The 19,404-nt window shown below is 40.6% G+C and overlaps 2 protein-coding genes and 1 non-coding gene across 5 annotated transcripts; 1 reads left to right on the forward strand and 2 right to left on the reverse strand.

Moving 5' to 3' along the window:
- Nucleotides 1-659: 659 nt before the first annotated feature.
- Nucleotides 660-8,826, reverse strand: LOC145439092 (uncharacterized). Of its 2 annotated transcripts, none has more exons than XM_080316573.1 (4): nucleotides 8,605-8,826; nucleotides 7,781-7,943; nucleotides 3,954-4,158; nucleotides 660-937 (listed from the first exon to the last, which is right to left on the reverse strand). In XM_080316573.1, exons 1-4 carry the CDS (start codon nucleotides 8,688-8,690, stop codon nucleotides 819-821), a joined length of 573 nt encoding a protein of 190 aa, XP_080172699.1. In that variant the 5' UTR covers nucleotides 8,691-8,826; the 3' UTR covers nucleotides 660-818. The 2 variants fall into 2 exon arrangements, with proteins under 2 accessions (XP_080172699.1, XP_080172700.1); XM_080316574.1 differs by having other exon boundaries at nucleotides 7,781-7,940; nucleotides 8,605-8,824.
- On the reverse strand, nucleotides 4,375-4,446 carry Trnaw-cca (transfer RNA tryptophan (anticodon CCA)). Its single transcript has one exon. It is a non-coding gene; the product is annotated as a tRNA-Trp (tRNA).
- An 872-nt stretch (nucleotides 8,827-9,698) lies between the features above and the next one.
- On the forward strand, nucleotides 9,699-17,006 carry LOC145439091 (uncharacterized). Of its 2 annotated transcripts, none has more exons than XM_080316571.1 (7): nucleotides 9,699-11,030; nucleotides 11,088-11,258; nucleotides 12,044-12,154; nucleotides 12,259-12,380; nucleotides 13,513-13,607; nucleotides 14,061-14,196; nucleotides 16,598-17,006. In XM_080316571.1, the coding sequence occupies exons 1-7, from the start codon at nucleotides 10,752-10,754 to the stop codon at nucleotides 16,728-16,730; spliced, it is 1,047 nt and encodes a 348-aa protein (XP_080172697.1). In that variant the 5' UTR covers nucleotides 9,699-10,751; the 3' UTR covers nucleotides 16,731-17,006. The 2 variants fall into 2 exon arrangements, with proteins under 2 accessions (XP_080172697.1, XP_080172698.1); XM_080316572.1 differs by having other exon boundaries at nucleotides 9,704-11,030; nucleotides 12,271-12,380.
- Nucleotides 17,007-19,404: the final 2,398 nt, after the last annotated feature.

A 19,404-nucleotide genomic window follows, 5' to 3' on the forward strand; every position in this document is an offset into this window, starting at 1 on the left:
TTTGCGTCGTCGATTTCTTGAGATTGAGAACAGGGAGCATTGAATTTCCGAAATTTTGGAATTTTTTTTAAATAATAATCGGGAAAGCTTTAAATATCAGCCTCGATAATCGGCCATGTCGATAATCGGTCGACCTCTACCGTGGATGGAGTGAGCTCACAAACCAGCATGAGTGAGAGCATACCACGTTACTTCGAGTCTTGAAGGTTTATCCGGGCTCTTCTTCCCCTGTAGGCCTATCTTACAGAGCCTTTGCAAAAAAGCGTCAAATATGGTTGAACACTGCCGGGCATTAAAACCAGTAGGACATGGTGGTTGTTAGATTGATAGACCGCACTTCGTCGTTTCGAGGCCTTCCTATCTGTTCATCAGATTGAACCACCGAGTGTATTGCAGTCCTGCATGCACAAAGGAGCCTTTGGCTTCCCCAACATTTTCGACTTGGGTATTGTGACGTTTTGCGGAGTTCCCTAAGCCGTCCGATTATTGCGGTCTGGCCCATCTCCCCCACACAAGTGGACTATCGTGCGCGCCCAAACGCCTCTCATCGTAACGAAAAGAGCGCAGTAGCATTTTTCCTGGGGATAAAGCATTCCACGCTGTATTATTATATGCACACATGGTTCCCACTTCCCAAGATAAGAATAATCCACAGAAAGTCACATGCGTAATTTACTTGATTAGAGTCACGTTTCATTTTGCGAATTTAAGTATTGAGCTAGTAATGATATGGGTCAACGTAACGAACAGCAAAATGGTAGAAAAGTATTCTCACACAGCATGGCATTTAATCGATAAAAACTACACGTGGTAAACTTTCAAGCCCCGATGGGTCGGTCTTGAAAATACGATGTCGATTCCCATTGCCTTGGAATTCCGATTCTATTGGGGTTAATGGTGTCTCTGCCCCATGTCATTCCGAAACGGAAACGGTGATCTAAATGTGAAAATGGGATAAAATGGATTACAGAAACAAGTCCTATCGCGATATAAGCTTTACGAAATTGACAGAACTATACCTCAAACGTACCGCACTGCAGGGGTAACATAATATTAACAAATAAGAAGCAATATATTATTGGGGGCCATAGTTCATAAGACCAGGGGTTCTCAAACTGGGGATCGCGCCTCCCTTGGGGGGCAGGAAAGAATCAGCATCAAGGTGACTTAGAATATTACCCGATCAGACCTAACTATACGTTGAATATTCTCACATAATCGACCGAAACAGCACTTCGTCAGCCCCCTCACCTAAAAAACAACGTCAGACCTCCAGTCCCTTCATTTCACGACTGCTGGTAAGCCGGAATTCATTGTCCAATGGGATATCGTTCATGTAGGCCTACGACATAATGGCGCGAAGAATTTTTCTGATGAGTGACTGAATTTTGTCAAAAAAATTAGTAATTGCTAGGGCGATATTTTTTGACATGCCAAAAAAGTCAAAGTTAGGTCAAAATTGTAGCGTCAGGTCAAAAAATGTCAAAATTATTTACGAAGTTAAAACTTTTCTGCAACCTGCATTTCGTCTGTATCGTAGATTTTGCACTGTCGGTGAGCTTATCATTTGACATTTGACGGCTTGCAGTCTACTTTTTAGGTTTACCGTCTTAGACGGCCCATTGTCTGCTCATAAACTCATTGTGAATTATAAACATTCAAATGAAACAAATAGGTTGACATGGTGTTATGCTCAACGTACCACAGCATCCCAACTGAAGCAAGACTGCGTGCGCATTGTATGATTCTTATATCAAGAAGCGCATGATGAAAAATTGTGATGTAGACACCATTGCCAGAATGAAGCAACACGGTTTGTCCCCAGCAGTGTACGCACAACTTCAGTGTTGACACTCAACAACTACTGCTTTTGAACGTTCTTTCTCCATTCTTTCCAAGCAGTTTTTTTAGGTAACAAAAAAATCGCCCTAGTAATCGCACATTATATAATCGCCCACGTGATCAGATTTACCGGCTGAGCTGAGGGAGGTGGTGTTATCGGAAGTTTAGGGCACGGTTACCATACGTAGGTTACTCCTTTAGGAGGATTTCTCATCCTCTTTCAGGTTTTTGAAAATGTCCTCCAAAGACGCCTACATGTCCTCCTTTTTGGCAATTCGTCCTCCTTTACATCTTTTTGAGCCAAATTGATGGATAGATTCGAGTGCAAATGGGCATAAATGACGCGAAACAGGAAATTCGTGGTTCGAACGGAAGTGACGACCGTTTTTTAGTCAACCGACCGCGAAGTGGGAAAAAATTTACTATTTTCTCAGGATTTTCCTCCGGTATTCTAAGATTGAAAATTTTGAAAAAGGGTCCTCCTATCCCGATTCCAAAATATGGTAATCCTAATGTTATGTTGTTAATTAATCTGCTGCATGTTGTTATTTCGTGACCTCCCAGCCGATAAAAGATATAGGAATCGCACTAAAGCACCAGACTAAACTGAAAGAATAACCTCTTTCGTGAGACGCACACGATTCCAAGATGACATTTCTTTGCAGGGTGCGTCATTTTCCCAGATAGCCAAGACAGGATTATTCGGTGCCAACCATTTAGGCGCCTATATGAACAATTGACAACTGGGCAATGGGCATATATATCTGTATATCGAAGGTCTCGGCCGCCATTCCTCGGTCCTTTTCGGCGCCGAAATGCCTATCTTAGACTAAATGGGGTAGTCATATTAAAATAAAGGCATTTAAAGAGCTTCTTGGAGGTACAGAACTTCAATATATAGTTGAATAGTATATATTCATATTGTAATGAACCCGAATATTTTCGGTTGACACTCGTCAGTGGTATAATCGTCAGCAACTAGTAAATCAAGCATGTATTGTAATTTTCATGTTTAATAATTCTACTAAAAAATACTCTATAATTTATGTTGATTTACTATTCGAGCTTCGAGCTCGTCCTCCCCCAATTGGGGGTGCTGTTACGGCCCCACATAGGGAGATCACACAGTCTGCCAGGGTTCGTATTCCCGTTCTGGATCAACGAGAATCAAGTCTTCACCTATAGCAATAGCGGCAATAATAAAATCAAAACCTCGTGTTTTTGAAACTGAAACACAGAAACGATTGAACAACCGCGTACGTCGTATGGATTGTATCGGACGGATGCGCCTACGGATGCGCAACTAAGAAATTTTTTACTGGCACGTACAAAAGAGCTTATCTTTCACTGTCAATCACCACGCGCCTACGATATTTTCATAATTTCATTGCGCTGTCACCACAGATGTGATAAAAACTTCACATTGGCTTGACGACATAAATATATTCGAAGTACAATTGACTTGATCCGATCCGATTCATAGAAAGTGCCCATAGTATACTTCTGTCCGCTCTGCCAAGCATTTATGATCAAACCTTGCTTGACTAAAGATCGTTAGCCTATACCATTGCGTGGAATATGGAGTTTGATGGGGATATGACTATAACCTCACGAATCATCCGACCAAGTACCGGCTTGGCCGTGAAATAGAGTGTTAGTTTGCGACTTGACATCAGGAATGTGTAGATATCGCTTGTTGACATGTATTTCAGTCCTAAAATGATTTCCTAGTATGAATGTCAACACGACCATGCGTGCAGGGTATTGCCCTATCAACCAGTCTTGTCACAACAAAACGTTCAGAGAAATATATTTTTGTAAGTTTATCGTCTAAATATCCTGTTATTTTATTTGGAAAGTTTCGCTGCTCAATACATGGCTCGTTGATATATTTTATGGATTTCAAATATTGTACATGAATAGACTCTTGGAGGTACGAAACGTCAGTATACAATTGAATGATATATATCCATATTGAAATATATCACTACTAGTTGCTGCGATAATCATCGACGAAAATATTAGGGTTTATTTCAATACCGTTGCAAGCTGTATGCCAAGAATAACAATAGGTTTGAGAGGTATATAGCCGATGTAGAAAGGAATTATACCAGGAACATATCCGCTGTAGCCCGGGAGAAGAGGCTTGTTGACGTGATAGATTTCGCCAGCAGGAGTGCGGAAGGCAAAAGCAGCCTGGCGGAAACGATCGAAGTCCTCCTGGTCGTACCATGTACCGCGAGACCGATCCGGAGTAAACCATCTGCGCATATCCCGACACCACGGAGTGTTTTGAATGAAGTTGTTTGTTATAAGCTGCAATGTAGTTTTAAATCTCGTTTATCCTGGTCTGGTCTGGTCCTATCAATATATTCAACCGTACATTACATGTCACAGAGCAAGGTATATCTATTACACTTCGAGTGCCAGATAATAAAGAGTATTGTCTTGTAAATTTCGTTTTAAAACTGATTCTAGCAAGATTGCATTGACATGGTTGAAAGTGTTGTAAAAATTGAAGAGAAAAAAAAGTGACCCCGACGTGATTTGAACACGCAACCTTCTGATCTGGAGTCAGACGCGCTACCGTTGCGCCACGGAGTCGTGGTATCGGCAGGAAGATTTGCACTTCACAACCCTAAATCGAGTAAATTCCGTTTGTTCATGTCGTATTCATGTACTGGTTAATGACATATGATATATGATGTACGTTACGATGCTCATTATCATATTCGTTACGTATGTGGTACATAGCATGTAGACAGAAAATATCATATCGAAGATTGTAAGCTAATATAATCCTGTATTGAAGGTTTTTCCTCTCGGCTCTCGAACAACCTTTCTTACGACAGCGCACAAGCACTATGATAGCTAATGTAAGTAGAGTAGTGTTGATCATATAATTATCAACAACTATAGTATCTATAACACAATCTGCATATCAGAGGTGGTCAAAGTAGTCAAGAAAGCCACTCAAGTAGAAGTAGAAGTTGCGACGCAAAACGAGTAGAAGTATAAATTTTAAAAGCAACCTCAAACTACTTCAAGTAGAAGTATAATTCACTGACTTTAAATCTACTCAAGTAAGTTAGTAGTTTTTAAAACAGTCCTAATTAGTTCACATGGACTGTCAAAAGCTGCAAATTGAGCTATGCGGAAGGTGCAGAGAGCTTGATGCGTATTGATGCATCCCGCAGTAGGTATCAATTTTCGACAGAATAAGCATTCGTTCGCATCATGGGATGCAAATTATAGTATTGATAAGAAAATGCGATACTAACCCTTTGTTTCCTCGAAGACCCCGTTGTAGAAAATATCGTGACATGACGCCATTACCCCATATTATAAGGTCCGTAATTTAGGCTAAGAGCAATACGGATAAGTTGTGTCAGATACGGTTTCAACACTTTGCGAGATTAGGATATAGTGGATCGTAAAACTGCCATTTAGCGTAGCTTTATTTTCGAAAAATAGAGGCATTACTACACTTGCTTTTACACTTTAACATGTATGTTCTGCAAACAAAAGAATTGAGAGTATATTTAGAACTCAAAGTATGATACTCGGAATTGAAAGTGAAATCCAACTACCACTGCTAAAAAGCGGAAAATATATTTCACGTCCTTTGTCCAGAAATTTCCGAAGGTGGTCTGCTAAAATAGAGGTAACGTTATAAAAAGCCGGATTCCACCTTTCCGGATTAGCAGGACACGTCATGGGCTGCTAGATTACGATATGATAGGTAATTGCTAGACTGCGAAACGGTAGTTTCAAACGCTATGGTGACCCATATTTACTGTGATGAAATATTTGATATGGGCGACGATGCGGTGTGCGCGGAACCACGTAATCCGGTACCTAAATTATATTCACTAATACTCTCATGATAGCATACTTGTCACTCCATAACTACTGTGCGCGAAGCGCAAAAAAGTTTAATTGGCTTTTATGAATATTAAATGTTGTTACTCCGTGAAAACAGCCCCGAAATTCCTCAGGCTATCTTTCTTATTGGAGGATTAAGTTACATCTACTTGACAAACTGAAAATAGCGAAAAGTAAATAAATAGATCACAAAATATTACGAAGTAGAAGTAGAGAAAAATCAGGTTTACTTGGGTAAGTACCAGAAGTAGATGAAAACTACTTGAGTACTTCGAAAAAGTAGAAGTAATTCGTTACTGACCACCTCTGCTGCATATCCAGATAAGAGATAAGAGGAGTACGAATACAAGATAGGACAGTACTTTTAAGTTGTAACTATTAGGGATGGTGTGAACCTCTGAAAGGTTCAGGTTCGTGTGAACGCGAACCTTTTTAAGAGGTTCTGTGTGAACGCGAACGTGAACCTCATGACGTCACGTGACGTCATATTTCTGAATTCAGCCCTACATTTCAGTGAAGTGATAGCCTATATTAATGCACACGATGCCTAGCGACGACTCGGGCCAGATGCTACAATACTGAAGTACATGTTGGCGGTTTAAAAGTCGCCAAATGCATCAACTGGGGCAATAAAATTATATAATAATCCCAAAAATCAATATCTTCCGTAGCTTTGCCAACAATTTCGACAGGGAAGTAAGGGAATATAAGTTTACGCCTTGACAAATGGACAATGTGTTCGGAGTCTGACTATTGCTACATTGATATTTACCCGAGTGGAAAACGGGTTTCTATACTTGCTACCGATATTACCCCATAAACAAGTTATAAAGCAGTAGCCAACACCCCAATCGCACGGATTTGGTATTTATGATACAATAAACGTATGAAATCAAGATTGACCCCGTACGCCTGCTAGATTTTTTACATCAGACAATGATATCAATTTCATTGATCGGTTGAATAAGCATCATTCGCTGACTATAACTACGTGTGGTGTATTTCGCTCTTGATGTTGTGTGGTTGTGGGTAAAGCTCATACCAGAGAGAGTCACTAAATATTCGAGTAAACTTTTGTAACAAAGCAAGTTAAATTTTTGAGATTGCCAAGGTGCGAGCTCGTTTAGTGTTGATTTTTTATGCTACCGGCACAATGTATATAGTGGCCCTCAGTTGAAATACAATACATTTCAACCAAAGATGAATTGAAAATTGTAATATATGAAAAAGGTTCACAGTGCAGAACCTACCAAGGTTCGTTTGTGAACGTGAACCTCTAAATTTCTGAGGTTCACACACAGAACGCGAACGTGAACCTCACGTTCACACCATCCCTAGTAACTATTGAAGCGTCAAGTTGCAAACTTGGTCGGTGGCCTGATACGACATGGATAATAAGGAATTCAGCATGCCAAAGTATTACGGAGCTGAGGTCATGCAATCATTGTGATGTTATAAACGCCGATGACGGCACAATAGCCTACTTCTATAGGAGAACTTAACGCGGGCAGCTCAAATTCCCACCGTGTCAATTGCATCTCGTTTCATTCCCATTGTTGCACAAATTACTCAGCGCACTGCTATCATTGCTATCAATCAGTATCAATGAGTCAATGGTCTATGAAAATGAGTCTATTAATATTATCATGATTAATATTATGGAAAAGTGGCACTTAAAACTGATATTGTTTTTTTGCGTCACGTTTAAACCCGCCTGCTATAAAACAGAAACTGGACTTTATATATCTGGGAAGTATATGTAGGCTATTTGATAACTGCAACCACGGACAGCCAAAGAATTTTCTAATGAGAAAGCAACTCTATTCCAATAAATAGTTTTCAGGCGATACTCAAATTTCAAATATCTTATTATTAGTGGCGATGCAGTGTTCCGGGAGAAACATAAGAACACAGATGGAACCCGGTACATCAATCTTGGTTAGGTGAGAATTGAGACGGCAGTATATAGTCAGACAGAAGATAAGTAACAATGCGGCCCCCGTCGAGTCTATAAATCTACTAGAAATGACATAAACATAAAAAAAATACAAACCCGTCGTTGATGGTCAACGTGATGTGGGTATCTGTACGATCCCTGGGCTGATTGAGCCCTGGCTTCCTCCAGAGGTTTTACTAATCGAAGACTTTCAGACGATCTGGATGAATTGATCCTAGGCAGCTTCGGTCGTTGGAAATTGCCCGATCCCGCCGACCTACTCGAAAGACAAATTGCTGGTTGGATCACACATATATCATAGTCCTATTCAAATTTAAAAGAGATAGGCTACGGCACTGATGTAAAGCCGTCATCAGCTATATTTTCCGGATGCTGGATGTGGGGAATCTCGGTCTCGAGGCTTCAACGAAGGGGAACATGCAGCATCGTAATTGTACAATGTACAATCACGTGCCCGAAACGTTGTACCCAGACCTACTGGCTAACAAAAATTCGAGTTAAAATAATTTGACAAGCAGAATCAATGACACTAAATTACGCAAAACCACAGGGGAAATGCACTCATAGCTCATATCCAAGATGGTTACATGTCCGTTTGTTTTCCCTCGTGAAATTTTCAGATTTTGGATATAGCGGGTGCCGAATTCAGAAGCATTGCTTGCGGATGCGGACGGAACAGGTTTCCCACCGATTCGCCAACCAACGCAATGATTAACTCGTCTAATAGCACCATCGCTAGACAGCCAGGCTTCATCCGCGCTGCAGACACGTTGCCGTTATGCTTGGTTTATATTTCTACGAATTGCGGGAAATGCGATTGCACACCGGTAACTGCCCATGATGGTGAGTAGGTAAGGCTGTCTATTGGACATGAGAACCTTTTCCTTCGACTAAAAAAGTTACAGCTTAGTGAAACATACTTGGATCTATCTTTGTACACCGGGCTGACAGTCACGTATATGCTCTGAGAGGCGTAAGGATGCCCAGGAGCCGCATAGTTCGGCATTTCGGAACGCTGCAAAACTACCGACAAAACCAAATTCTGCAATACTGTAAAACCAAAACGGATTACCAATGAACGTTTAAGCAGGAACGGTTACGCGATTCTTCTGCAACTCGCCAAGCCTTATAGACATGATCCCTTCCCTCCCTATGCTCGCTACAACATTCTAAAATAATTCATAACGTAGATAACCTCAAAGCTTTCGGTACATGTCAGGGTGAAGATATCATGTGTCGCTGATTCAATTGAGCGCGTGCGGTAGGAATTATTACATTGTTTGTCCAACAGTGGAACCTATTGAAAGTACGTCTTTCATCATGTCAGATATTGCCTACAAAATTGTAAGAATACAGCAGCCTGCCCGGCAAGAGGGTTACCACGTTTTGTCGAAAGGAACTATAAACTTTTAGCTGGGTATAGCCTGAATATTAATATATAAACAAACGTCCAATATATTTACTGGATGAGTTACTCGGAACTTCAGAAACTGATTTCAAAATGATAAACTATCAGAAACACATTTCGAAAGCATGCGAAATCCATATTTATAAGGGATGCGTATAACAGACACCTGACGTAGGCGTAATCGTAACTTGGTTCTAGTCTAATATGAAGATGCATATATTTATATATTCAATATATATAAGCTTCTGATGTTTATATGAATGTAGAAATATAAACATTACGAAATAGGCTCAACATTACACGCAAAGTTCCGACGATTAAATGTGAGTGATATATGTATCTATGTACTATATTTGTACAATAATATGCAGCCTCCAAGCCCTCCATATAGGCAACAATATTTACCAGGCGTATTCGCGACGTTCACATTCAAGGTTTGCATCAAATCGAGAAATTTAATAATTCCTCTACAATTCACGATATCTGTCGCCGATATTGAAGTCGAGAAACAATAAGATTGGATGACAATACTTCTTTTGTGTTTTAATATAACTTAGGGCTACCTATTGTCATTTTACCGCCTCCGCGTATCGCCTTTATTGACCGAAGATTTCGCATTGTTGTATAATTACTTTCGTAATTTGAACTGATGTTCTTTCTATCTTAAGTCGATAAAAATCTATCCCGTCTTTGTACTGATACATACCGGCACAACCAAAACGATGTTAACAATATCTATGGCTAGTCACTGTATTCAAACGCAACCAACTCTCACAACATGAACGAGTTTCAGCGACACGAGACGCGGAGAAAGATTATAAGCATCTGCAATGTGCAACGTGCATTGTGCAATGTTAAGCAGGTGGTACCGATGAAGTGCAGATCTAATGAGATTGATTTGTTTTTAAATAAACCTTTTATGATGTAAAATGAGCACTGTAAACCATAATCCACAGATATATAGTTAGATGTAGTAAGGGAATGAGTTCCGGGGTCTAGTGTCGACTCTAATGTCAGAGGTTACACCCCTAAATTTAGTTTTTCCATGATATTGCGTTGGCGATTTATGGAGGCTCAAAAGTTCAACTGACATGCCGTATTCCGTGTTACATTATTATCGACTACAGAAGGAGTATGAGTCTAGCTATGTTCGACAAACGCCGGTATGGGTACATGCCCAACTCTTAGTCGCAGTCGTTCTAGAAGTATTCGAATTCCGTTATGCAGTAGTCCGTGTCTGTGATCGTACAGTTCTAGTTATCGATATGCTGTCAAGTGAACATGGCTTGTAGGCAATTTGTTGCGTTCGGACGGATACAAAGCGAGCACATCATTTGATGGGACAAATTTTAGCCTACCAACATTGTGACGTTTGCCCTTCTCGCAAGAGCTCACAGATATAGGCTAAGCACCTGCTCTTCTATTCGATATTACTGGGAAATCAAACAAAATTATAAGTAATATAAGAGTTTCGTACCGCTGCCACCACACACAGACACGTATATCAGTTTATGTAAAGCTAAATTATATCCACGGATTCCACGGGCACGGTGACGCGGTCAGTTAGTCGGTCATTTACGCATAATAATGATATACTCTGTCTACACTGGGAGTGGGGAAGTTCTGGGAATAACTATAGGAAAAGTTTGATGAAACAAAATGTTGCGTTGTCGACATCTAGTGATTTCCAAAAAGGTGCTAGATTACTACACGATATACTATATGCGTCGAGATAGTAGGTCGCATTTGACCCGTAACTGGTCATACGATGCTGCCTCGGTGCGTTCAACTTCTTGTTTTGCAATATGTCATGCCTCGTGCTGGACTATTTCTGTCGTGCTGGGAATATCTGCGATATGGATACGCAGACAATTGAACGACATTCCGGCTGGATCATTCTTCGGACTCGTGGGGATTGCTACCTGGGGCTCATTTCCGGTATGCAGATGCAGTTGACGCTCTTCATTTGTAGATTTGACAATTTGGTGATTACAGTACGCGTTATCGTCCATATTCTGCGTGGCTGCTGCGAAGCGCAAGACTTCCACAACGGTCACGTGGTTGTGCATAATGTCCGTTGCAAGCTTGACTTGTTCAATATGCATTTTCGCTTATTCGTGCATGTCGATCGTCATTGACTCATCGCTTGGGACCTCAACCAGATTGGTAAGTGCTTCTCATACACATAGCGTGTATTTTTTCGAAGACTGGATCCATATAATCTACAAATTAGCGCAAGATTAAAACAATTACAAAAAAGATAACGAGTCTGTCATTATGTAGTTCAGAATGCTAGATTGCTGCGGTTTCAATACATTATTACGGTCACAATGGCATCTTCTTTAATCAGCATTACCATTACAACTTTGTAATCAAGTGTGCTCGTCTTTCCTTTCCAGTACCGTAGTTTTATGTGTGGTGTAAGGATCAGCTTCACCTTGGTTCGAAATTGTATGGACTTGTCATTGTTCTGTTCTGCTGCCTTGGATCTTTGCTATGAGGGGGCCTATTATTTATCAACAAAATTGCTGTCGTTGATGTTTATTATTGTGATTCGGTTTCGGAGCGTTTCAAGTTGACCTTTAAAGGTACGGGTGCGGCTACTAAATGACCTGAACTTTACATAATATCGTCCCATTAGGATCACCAATCTATGATGTCCTGATTTGTCATGATGTCAATGATTTACTATTGGTCATGGTCACCCTTTCTTTGCTGAATGAAAATTGAATCGGCTTCACGGCTGCATAAGATGACGGCGTAACCAGGTTTAAAAAGCAATGAATATTGTAGGTTACAATCCAGATATCTCTTTAACAACCTCGTCCGATAGCGCGGTTACTTCATATCGTAAACCCACTAAATCCCTTTCGCTATTTTCATTAGTCATGATGCTGCATGGTTATGTATGCTACATAATCACGAACGTGCACCTTCATATCGTTGATCAGGTAACGGTCGCCGCGGTTCTCTGCGGGATATCACTTGTCGAAACAATAACCGCTTTACTATGCTGTATAAGTTGCTGCACCGCCCTTGGACGCGGTGGGAGAATAGGCATTGTAAGTACAACGATTTTCGATATACTATATTTTACAGTACAGCCAATATATTCAAAAATGACACCGTTGATTCCCAATTAATCTCAATTACATAATAGCTTTAGTTCGTTTGTCAGGGGGATCGCGTTGCAGCAAAAGGCATTTGGGATAACGAAGAGGAACCCCACGTGACGGTTATGGCACTACCGGCGGGACACGCATTGGAGTTATTCTACGCCATGTACAAGTAGGAGACTGTATCGTATCTATAACATAATGCAGGGCCCTATACATTATAATCAAAATGTTGCGTGGAAATTCTTGTGACTACATTGAATACCTTGCTGTGGCGGCGTTTTCCTCGAAAAATTTTTCGGTTTGCAAAATCAGAGTTGGGATTCCACAAGATTTGTGTCTATATTTCGTTTGTAATTATAGTTTTTCTAGCCGTATAAACTGGTTGTAACATCATACCGCCATGGGATAGTACGGACAATGGACATGGTTTAGCAACTCAACATTAATCCTCAGAAACATCAATGCAGCAGTCAGTTCAATACTTCGATTGCTTCTTTGAGCTCCATGCCATACAATGTGTGTTAGCAACAGAATCAACTTTACATTACGAGTGGTTCTTGGGTCGAGTCTCAGCTCTGCCATATTTCAATGTGTCGGAGGTTTTCTGGGCTCCTCATCGCCGATCCCGCTGTACTAACAGTGTGTTGAAAAGCCAAGACACAGAGTAAGCCACGCTCTCATAAAGTCGGCAGCCGAGACCCGAAGGCGGACGCATGCATGATGTTGAAGATACTGAACTGTTAATGAAACTGACCTGTACCAATATCTGTATCGTGACGCACAAGGCCTAAACGGCGATAAGCGTCACTGTATAATACCTGTATAATAATAATAAGAATAATGATAATAACATCACCCCTAGGCAGTCAATATCTCCTCGCGAGGTCGTCAAACAGCAGGGCGTATTCATCCTCGCCATGCTGTATTCTTGAACCGACGTTGAAGTATATGTTCTATGCATATGCATATGCATAGTGCCGCGACGCTGATAGAACAGAGATTATATATTGGTCTATGGCAGGGACGGGCAACATACGATCACGGGCCGGATCCGCCGACAGCTGTCTCCTTGACTTCAACAGCTAATACATTATACATACATTGGTAAATTCATTGAATACTGTTTTGGTTTCTATGCTTGAAACTTAAAATTTACATGAAATACGATTAATCCTAGCATATAGGTAGCTTCATTTCTCCATAACCGGCCCGCCGACCGGAGAAGTTGTGTGCCCCTGGTCTATGGCCTAGCTAGATGAACTGCAAATAATCATTAATGCGTAAACTTGATTCTTTTCAAGGCCGCATTTGAGTACTTCTGGAGGACTTAGAAGCAATGCTGAAGGTTTCGATAGAGTTAACCGACATTTTCCTGTCAGTCGCCACCAGTCCTACGGTAAATTTACTTCAATAGCAAATTGGCCTATATATCGAATACAAATATTGCGATCCTAGATTCGAGAACAATTAAAACGGTTCATATGCACAATTTTCTAATTCATAGAATATTAGCTATTGTGAATTACGGCATTTTCCAGATCAGATTATAAAAAAGACAGTGCTATCTATAGCTATGGCATGTTTTTGTATCTATCTTCACAACAGTTCTGCCAATATATTCCCACAGTGATGTGCATTACATGTAGTGGAATATATCGCGTCAAAAGAGCCTCAATAACGTGTGAATACGATTATTGGTTTCATTGAATATATATTTCTATGTACAGCGCATTGTGCTGTTCCACATACTAAATTAACGATGAATTTTTAACGAAACTGTATACGTAGATTAGGCTACTAATGAACGGGTAGCGCAAATTCAAAATAACACACGTAACATTTTCGTCAGCACATCGACATGCTTTAACGCCACAAACGGATGGGGACGAGGACGGAGTCATGCGAGAATCAAAACAACGTAGCAGAAGGTCAAGACGCTGGGATGGGGCTCCCGACGACAAGGATCAACACGATTTTGGCGATAGGTAATTCCCAATTCTAACATAACCATTCCATAGAATGCTAGAGCGAAGTAGCCCGATTGAAAATGTAGAGGGCACAAAAATCAAGGATATCTAGAACTCTAGATATTCCTGACAAAACCTTAATGAAATGACCACTCGGATGTATTGTTCGCATCTCGTACCCTCCTGGGCTACGCCAATGAGAATGTTAGTTATATCTTGTAGTCAGATCATACTTATGAAATGATGGTGTAGCTGTAGCCGACAAAGCATATTCGGATCGCGTTCTGGCTTCCAGAGGCTGTATAATACAGTATAGTTCTATAGTGACATCATCAATATTGCGACTTGAGTGCAAACTTGAAATAATTAGAGCAACGTAATATGTTACCCTTTTCAACGATAATCAACAATATAGTTACGGTTAGGGTTGCATTTAAAACAAACGGTGTTTGAAAACACTTTGTTTAAAACAAGTTTTAAATAGTGTTTAGGAAAAAGCCGTTAAAAAAAATGGTGTTTTTTGTAAGTGGTAAAATTATGCCATAACCGTGTAAATACTTTACAAAAAACATGTTGTATGAGCCTACGGACAATTACCACCCGATATAGCCGACGTACATCGATATGGGATGGTTGCAACCCTCAAAACAGTCGGTTCAACAGCAATAGTATACATATATTTGGTCAAGGGAGCTATTTTTAACCAATATTTCAATTGTCAATGTCAATCCACTATGACGTCACAATTGAATATTCGTGGCGTCAGGGCTTAAAAAACATAGAAAACAATTAAAAACATGTTTTAAATTCGGGCCTCATTTTAAACATGTTTGTTTTAAATTGATTTTTGTTTTAAATGCAACCCTTGTTACGGTGAACCAAGCGTTCATAAGCTGGTCATTGGCTATTAATTAAATCTCCAGGATGTCGTATTCTGACCAGAGATGAGCATGGATTAGGACAGTGGTTCTCAACCGGTGTGCCATTTACGTTTCGCAAATGTACCGCGAGGGATTTCTTCGAAACTTTTGAAATTATGCGATGGTTAATTACATCGACAATGCGGTACTGGGCAGGGTTTATTGTCAAACAAATCATATGAAATATGGTATATATGCGCAGACCAAAGTTTCAACGAGATCGTAACAGGCTATAGTTATGTGGGCGCAGAGGTAATCGCTAAAGTTCAAATCAACGCACGGAAGCGGAGAAAGTAATTCTCGCACTAGAATTGTAAAATAATCATTGGGATCAAAGCTGCGGAAATTGAAAATGATTCCCGTGTCGAATGATGCCATTCGTAGACGTATTTGTGACATGTCCGCAGATAAGGAAGATGCCGTAATTTCTTCTTTGAAGCTGAGTATATCCTACTTGAATGATCCGAAAAGGTAAAAGTACTTCGTCAGAGACCCCGTCTGTACGACTGTGGGCCTGTGGGGGCGGCTAAGTATGCTGGTATAGTTCTCAGGTGCCGTAAGCCAAAATATGTTAATATTATTTTTATTATTAGTATGGTAAAAAGTGGTAGCTGTGCTTATCTCCCGTAAGGGTCTGGTGCGCCATCCAAAATATGTTGAGAACCACTGTGCTAGTGTGCCGCGAACTATTTTTCATTTGCAAAGGCTGCCGCGAGGTCAAAAAGGTTAGGAACCACTGGATTAGGATTAGGATTTGGGAAAACCGAATTTGTGAAATTTTGTCGGATTAGGATTCAGATTTTTTTCAATGGAATAGGATTAGGATTGGAGTTACCGATTTTCGGGGATATCGATGTCTTGTGGCGAATGGCGACAAAGTTTTTCGTCCTACCAAAGTTACTTCATAGGCCTACATTGGCACTCATTATGCGTTTTTTGTCTTTTTAGAGAATAATAGGCATAAGATGTAGGCGTTCTAAGAGGAATTCTAAGTTAATATCGGATAACGATTAGGATTAGGATATACAAAATGTCTGGATTAGGATTTGATACTACGGATTTGGATTGGATTAGGACATATAAATTTCAAATCCGCTCATCTCTGATTCTGACCATCACAATGAGACGTAACCAATGATTCAGTGCATTATATGACGATGGAATCTAGTAAATTACTGAATGACTAAAGCAGTGAAGTGCTTTACGGAGTAAACAATTTGAAACGAAAATATGAAGCCACGAGTTGCTCATATTTCTCACGCTTCTGCGTCATTATCGATCAGGCGTCGTCCAGCACTGAATATTTGCGTACCGTGCAGTACAGCCTGTTGAAATCAAACCATATGCAATTTCGCAGCAACTGATAACTAGACTCACGTTCATGAGAAGATATATGAAATATGTTATTTGTGATAAACAGATGTCGAAGTGGTTTCCGCGAGCTTCATCGACATCAGGCATAGTCCTGTTTTGCTTCCTGCTGCAAATTTTTCTTATAGATCCTCAGAAGTGATTGAATCTCTGAAGCAAGATGAAACGAAGACGGACGAAGTCGGCGACGACAACGATGCCGAAGCCAACGAAGACTCGAAACAGACCAAAGATCAGGCATCGAAAGGCAACATCAAGTAGCACAGACGTGTTCACTTGAAAGAAGTATCTAATTGACACGGAGCAATAGTTCGATGGCTGATTCTGTGCATATGTGTAAGCATTTTATCATACTGCCATCCAATACTACGGGGAATCTTCGCAAAATCGAGAAGCACATGCTATGCACATTTAAGAATGACCCTCCTATCTTTTCATTATATCGCAATCTTGTGGTGTTTTTGAATCGATGAGTATTTCATAAATGACTCACTGGCTTGCCAAAGTTAGTACATATGATTAAATTACATTGATTTCCATGCGTGTTTGATAATTGTAAGGAATTGTAGATAAAGGATAGGTGTTTCATAATAATCGGCCAATTTTACAGTATTTTAATCTCATTTTGTCGTGTCTATTATGGCATCACGGTGAGATTGGTGAGGGGTGTTCTTTAGTTTTCAGCAGGGCTTCGGAGCAGCCGTAAATTTGCATTGCTCCAGCTCCGGCTCCGGAGCTTTCTTCTATCATACACCAACCAAAACTCTGTCAACAAAAGGAGTTCGTGTATCACCTAAAAATAGTACATTGAACGCTCTCTCATTCGAAATTTCACGCTGGTGACGTCATATTTTGTGATACGATTGTTGATATACAATGTTCTTTCCAATTCTCTACTAGTTGCTGACGATTACCCCTGACGAGTGTCAGCCGAAAATATTCGGGTTCATTTCAATATGAATATACTATTTAATTATCATACACTAGCTCCGGCTCCAGCTCCGGAGCCGCATTATTACCACTACTCCGGCTCCAGCTCCGACTCCGGCTCTGAAAACTAACGAAGGTGTCTGTCTATATCAGGGGCAGGCAACCCGCGGCCTGCGGGCCATATGTGGCCCGCGAGAAGGTTTTGAGTAGCCCGCGAGCTAATTTCCCATTATATTATCGAAATTCCCTGTTATATTATCGAAATTGAATTGCTCAGATCGTGAACTTGTAAGGCCAACCAAAAATATGATTAGTCTGGCCGCGACACTTGGGATGTTGATGACTAAAAGAACAGTTCCGACGCATTGGCAGATCCAGTGTCCAGTCACATTTTTTGTAAATCGTCGTACATTACAATAAACTAAAAACGTAGTAAAATTTTTCTTCACGCATCGCGTGTTTAATTTTCACACGATGTCTTTCTTTGTAGCCTACCCCCACCGGAAAATGAAAAAACGCCTTATTTAGCCGATTGAGTCTAACTATATTCGTAATTACGAGAGAAAGTCTTTTCGCGTTTGCGCTCGCAGAAAGATCGTCGACGATGAAATGTAGGCACGAAATGATTGTTATATATTAGCGGAAATCTTCGATGTCGATGTTTCCAGATGCCGAATCGTCCTGCCCTTGAAAACTGAGCCCAGCGGGCGGTATACAGTCGACCCGCAATATACGCAAGTAATAATAACATTAACATTGAGAATTTTACGCGCCTGGCGCGGCTAGTGGGCAGCGCACTCGTTTGTCAATTTCATGTGACCCTTTAGCCGAAAAGGTTGGCCATCCCTGGTCTATATAGACTACTAATTTACCCGTAGGCGGGTTATCTATAGTAATCTAGAGTATGTCAGCCGTCAGTAACAGCGGATGCATGACGACCTAGGTGCCGCCGTGCCGGCTTGTGACGACATAATGAATACTTGTCAATTGTCGATTAACATGATAGTTGCAATAGAACGCTACTCCGTGCCATTGCTGTTGTACAGCAGTGTTGGGATCAAGTCACTACCTTCGAGTCACGAGTCATTTCGAGTCATTGCACATTTTGACTCGAGTCAAGTCAAGTCAATCGATTTTCAAAGGTGACTCGAGTCAAGTCAAGTCACTCGATTTTTGGAGGTGACTCGAGTCAAGTCGAGTCAAGTCAAGTCAAGTCACGAGTCAAGTCACAATTCAAGTCAAGTTGCCTTTTCGAAGTCTGAGTTATGATTAAGTCATTGCATTTAGCTAGCTGTCTGAAATACAGGTTGAGTGGTCATTGATTTTGAACCGATGAACGAATATAAAGTTAAATATATACGCAAGAAGGCACTGTGTCACTCACATATAAATAGGACTGCTAAACCTCTGTTTATAGTTACCAGTCCAGATAGAGAATAGATGCGAATTGATAAGATGTAATACATTACGCATTTATAAATCGATATGATACAATTCGAACCTGGGCCAATGATTGAGGACTATAAACTATATTCGAATTCCGTTTCAATAAAACAATAGGTTTGGTTAAGGTACAAACAGAGAACAGAATTTTCTTTACTATACTAGTTTACGACAACGTAAGCTGTAAGCTTCGATCACTTCGTTTGCGGTCAATTTATTTGTGAGAGAACAAGGGAGGCTCAGTGAAAATGATTGGTCGCTCTCACGGGTTACACCAGCGTTTGGCGAACAGTTCGAACATATGCAAGATACAGTGATTTTGATCGACACCGACTACTTGATGACTTGAAATTGACTCGTGAATTTTGCTCCGAGTCACGAGTCAATCCACATTTCTGATACGTCGAGTCAAGTCAAGTCAAGTCATTTTAGCAAAGTGACTCGAGTCAAGTCAAGTCATACGAAAAAGGTGACTCAAGTCTGACTCGAGTCAAGTCATGACTCGAGTCATCCCAACACTGTTGTACAGTATTCAAATTCTGATGCGGCGTTTTAACACTGG

Source organism: Botryllus schlosseri, chromosome 5 (genome assembly GCF_051294905.1).
Source record: "Botryllus schlosseri isolate E-star chromosome 5, Bs_hap1, whole genome shotgun sequence".
Lineage (NCBI taxonomy): Eukaryota > Metazoa > Chordata > Ascidiacea > Stolidobranchia > Styelidae > Botryllus > Botryllus schlosseri.

Bases quoted from the DNA above. Each gene is read 5' to 3' on its own strand.
- LOC145439092 (XM_080316573.1), bottom strand. From the start codon at position 8,690: ATGCCGAACTATGCGGCTCCTGGGCATCCTTACGCCTCTCAGAGCATA. The intron at 7,944-8,604 runs GTATGTTTCACT...TTGTCTTTCGAG, and splicing joins GTGTACAAAGATAGATCCAA to TAGGTCGGCGGGATCGGGCA. The intron at 938-3,953 runs GTATAATTCCTT...TTTCACATTTAG, and splicing joins CTACAGCGGATATGTTCCTG to ATCACCGTTTCCGTTTCGGA.
- LOC145439091 (XM_080316571.1), top strand. From the start codon at position 10,752: ATGTTGCGTTGTCGACATCTAGTGATTTCCAAAAAGGTGCTAGATTAC. The intron at 12,155-12,258 runs GTAAGTACAACG...TAATAGCTTTAG, and splicing joins GCGGTGGGAGAATAGGCATT to TTCGTTTGTCAGGGGGATCG. The intron at 12,381-13,512 runs GTAGGAGACTGT...ATTCTTTTCAAG, and splicing joins TTATTCTACGCCATGTACAA to GCCGCATTTGAGTACTTCTG.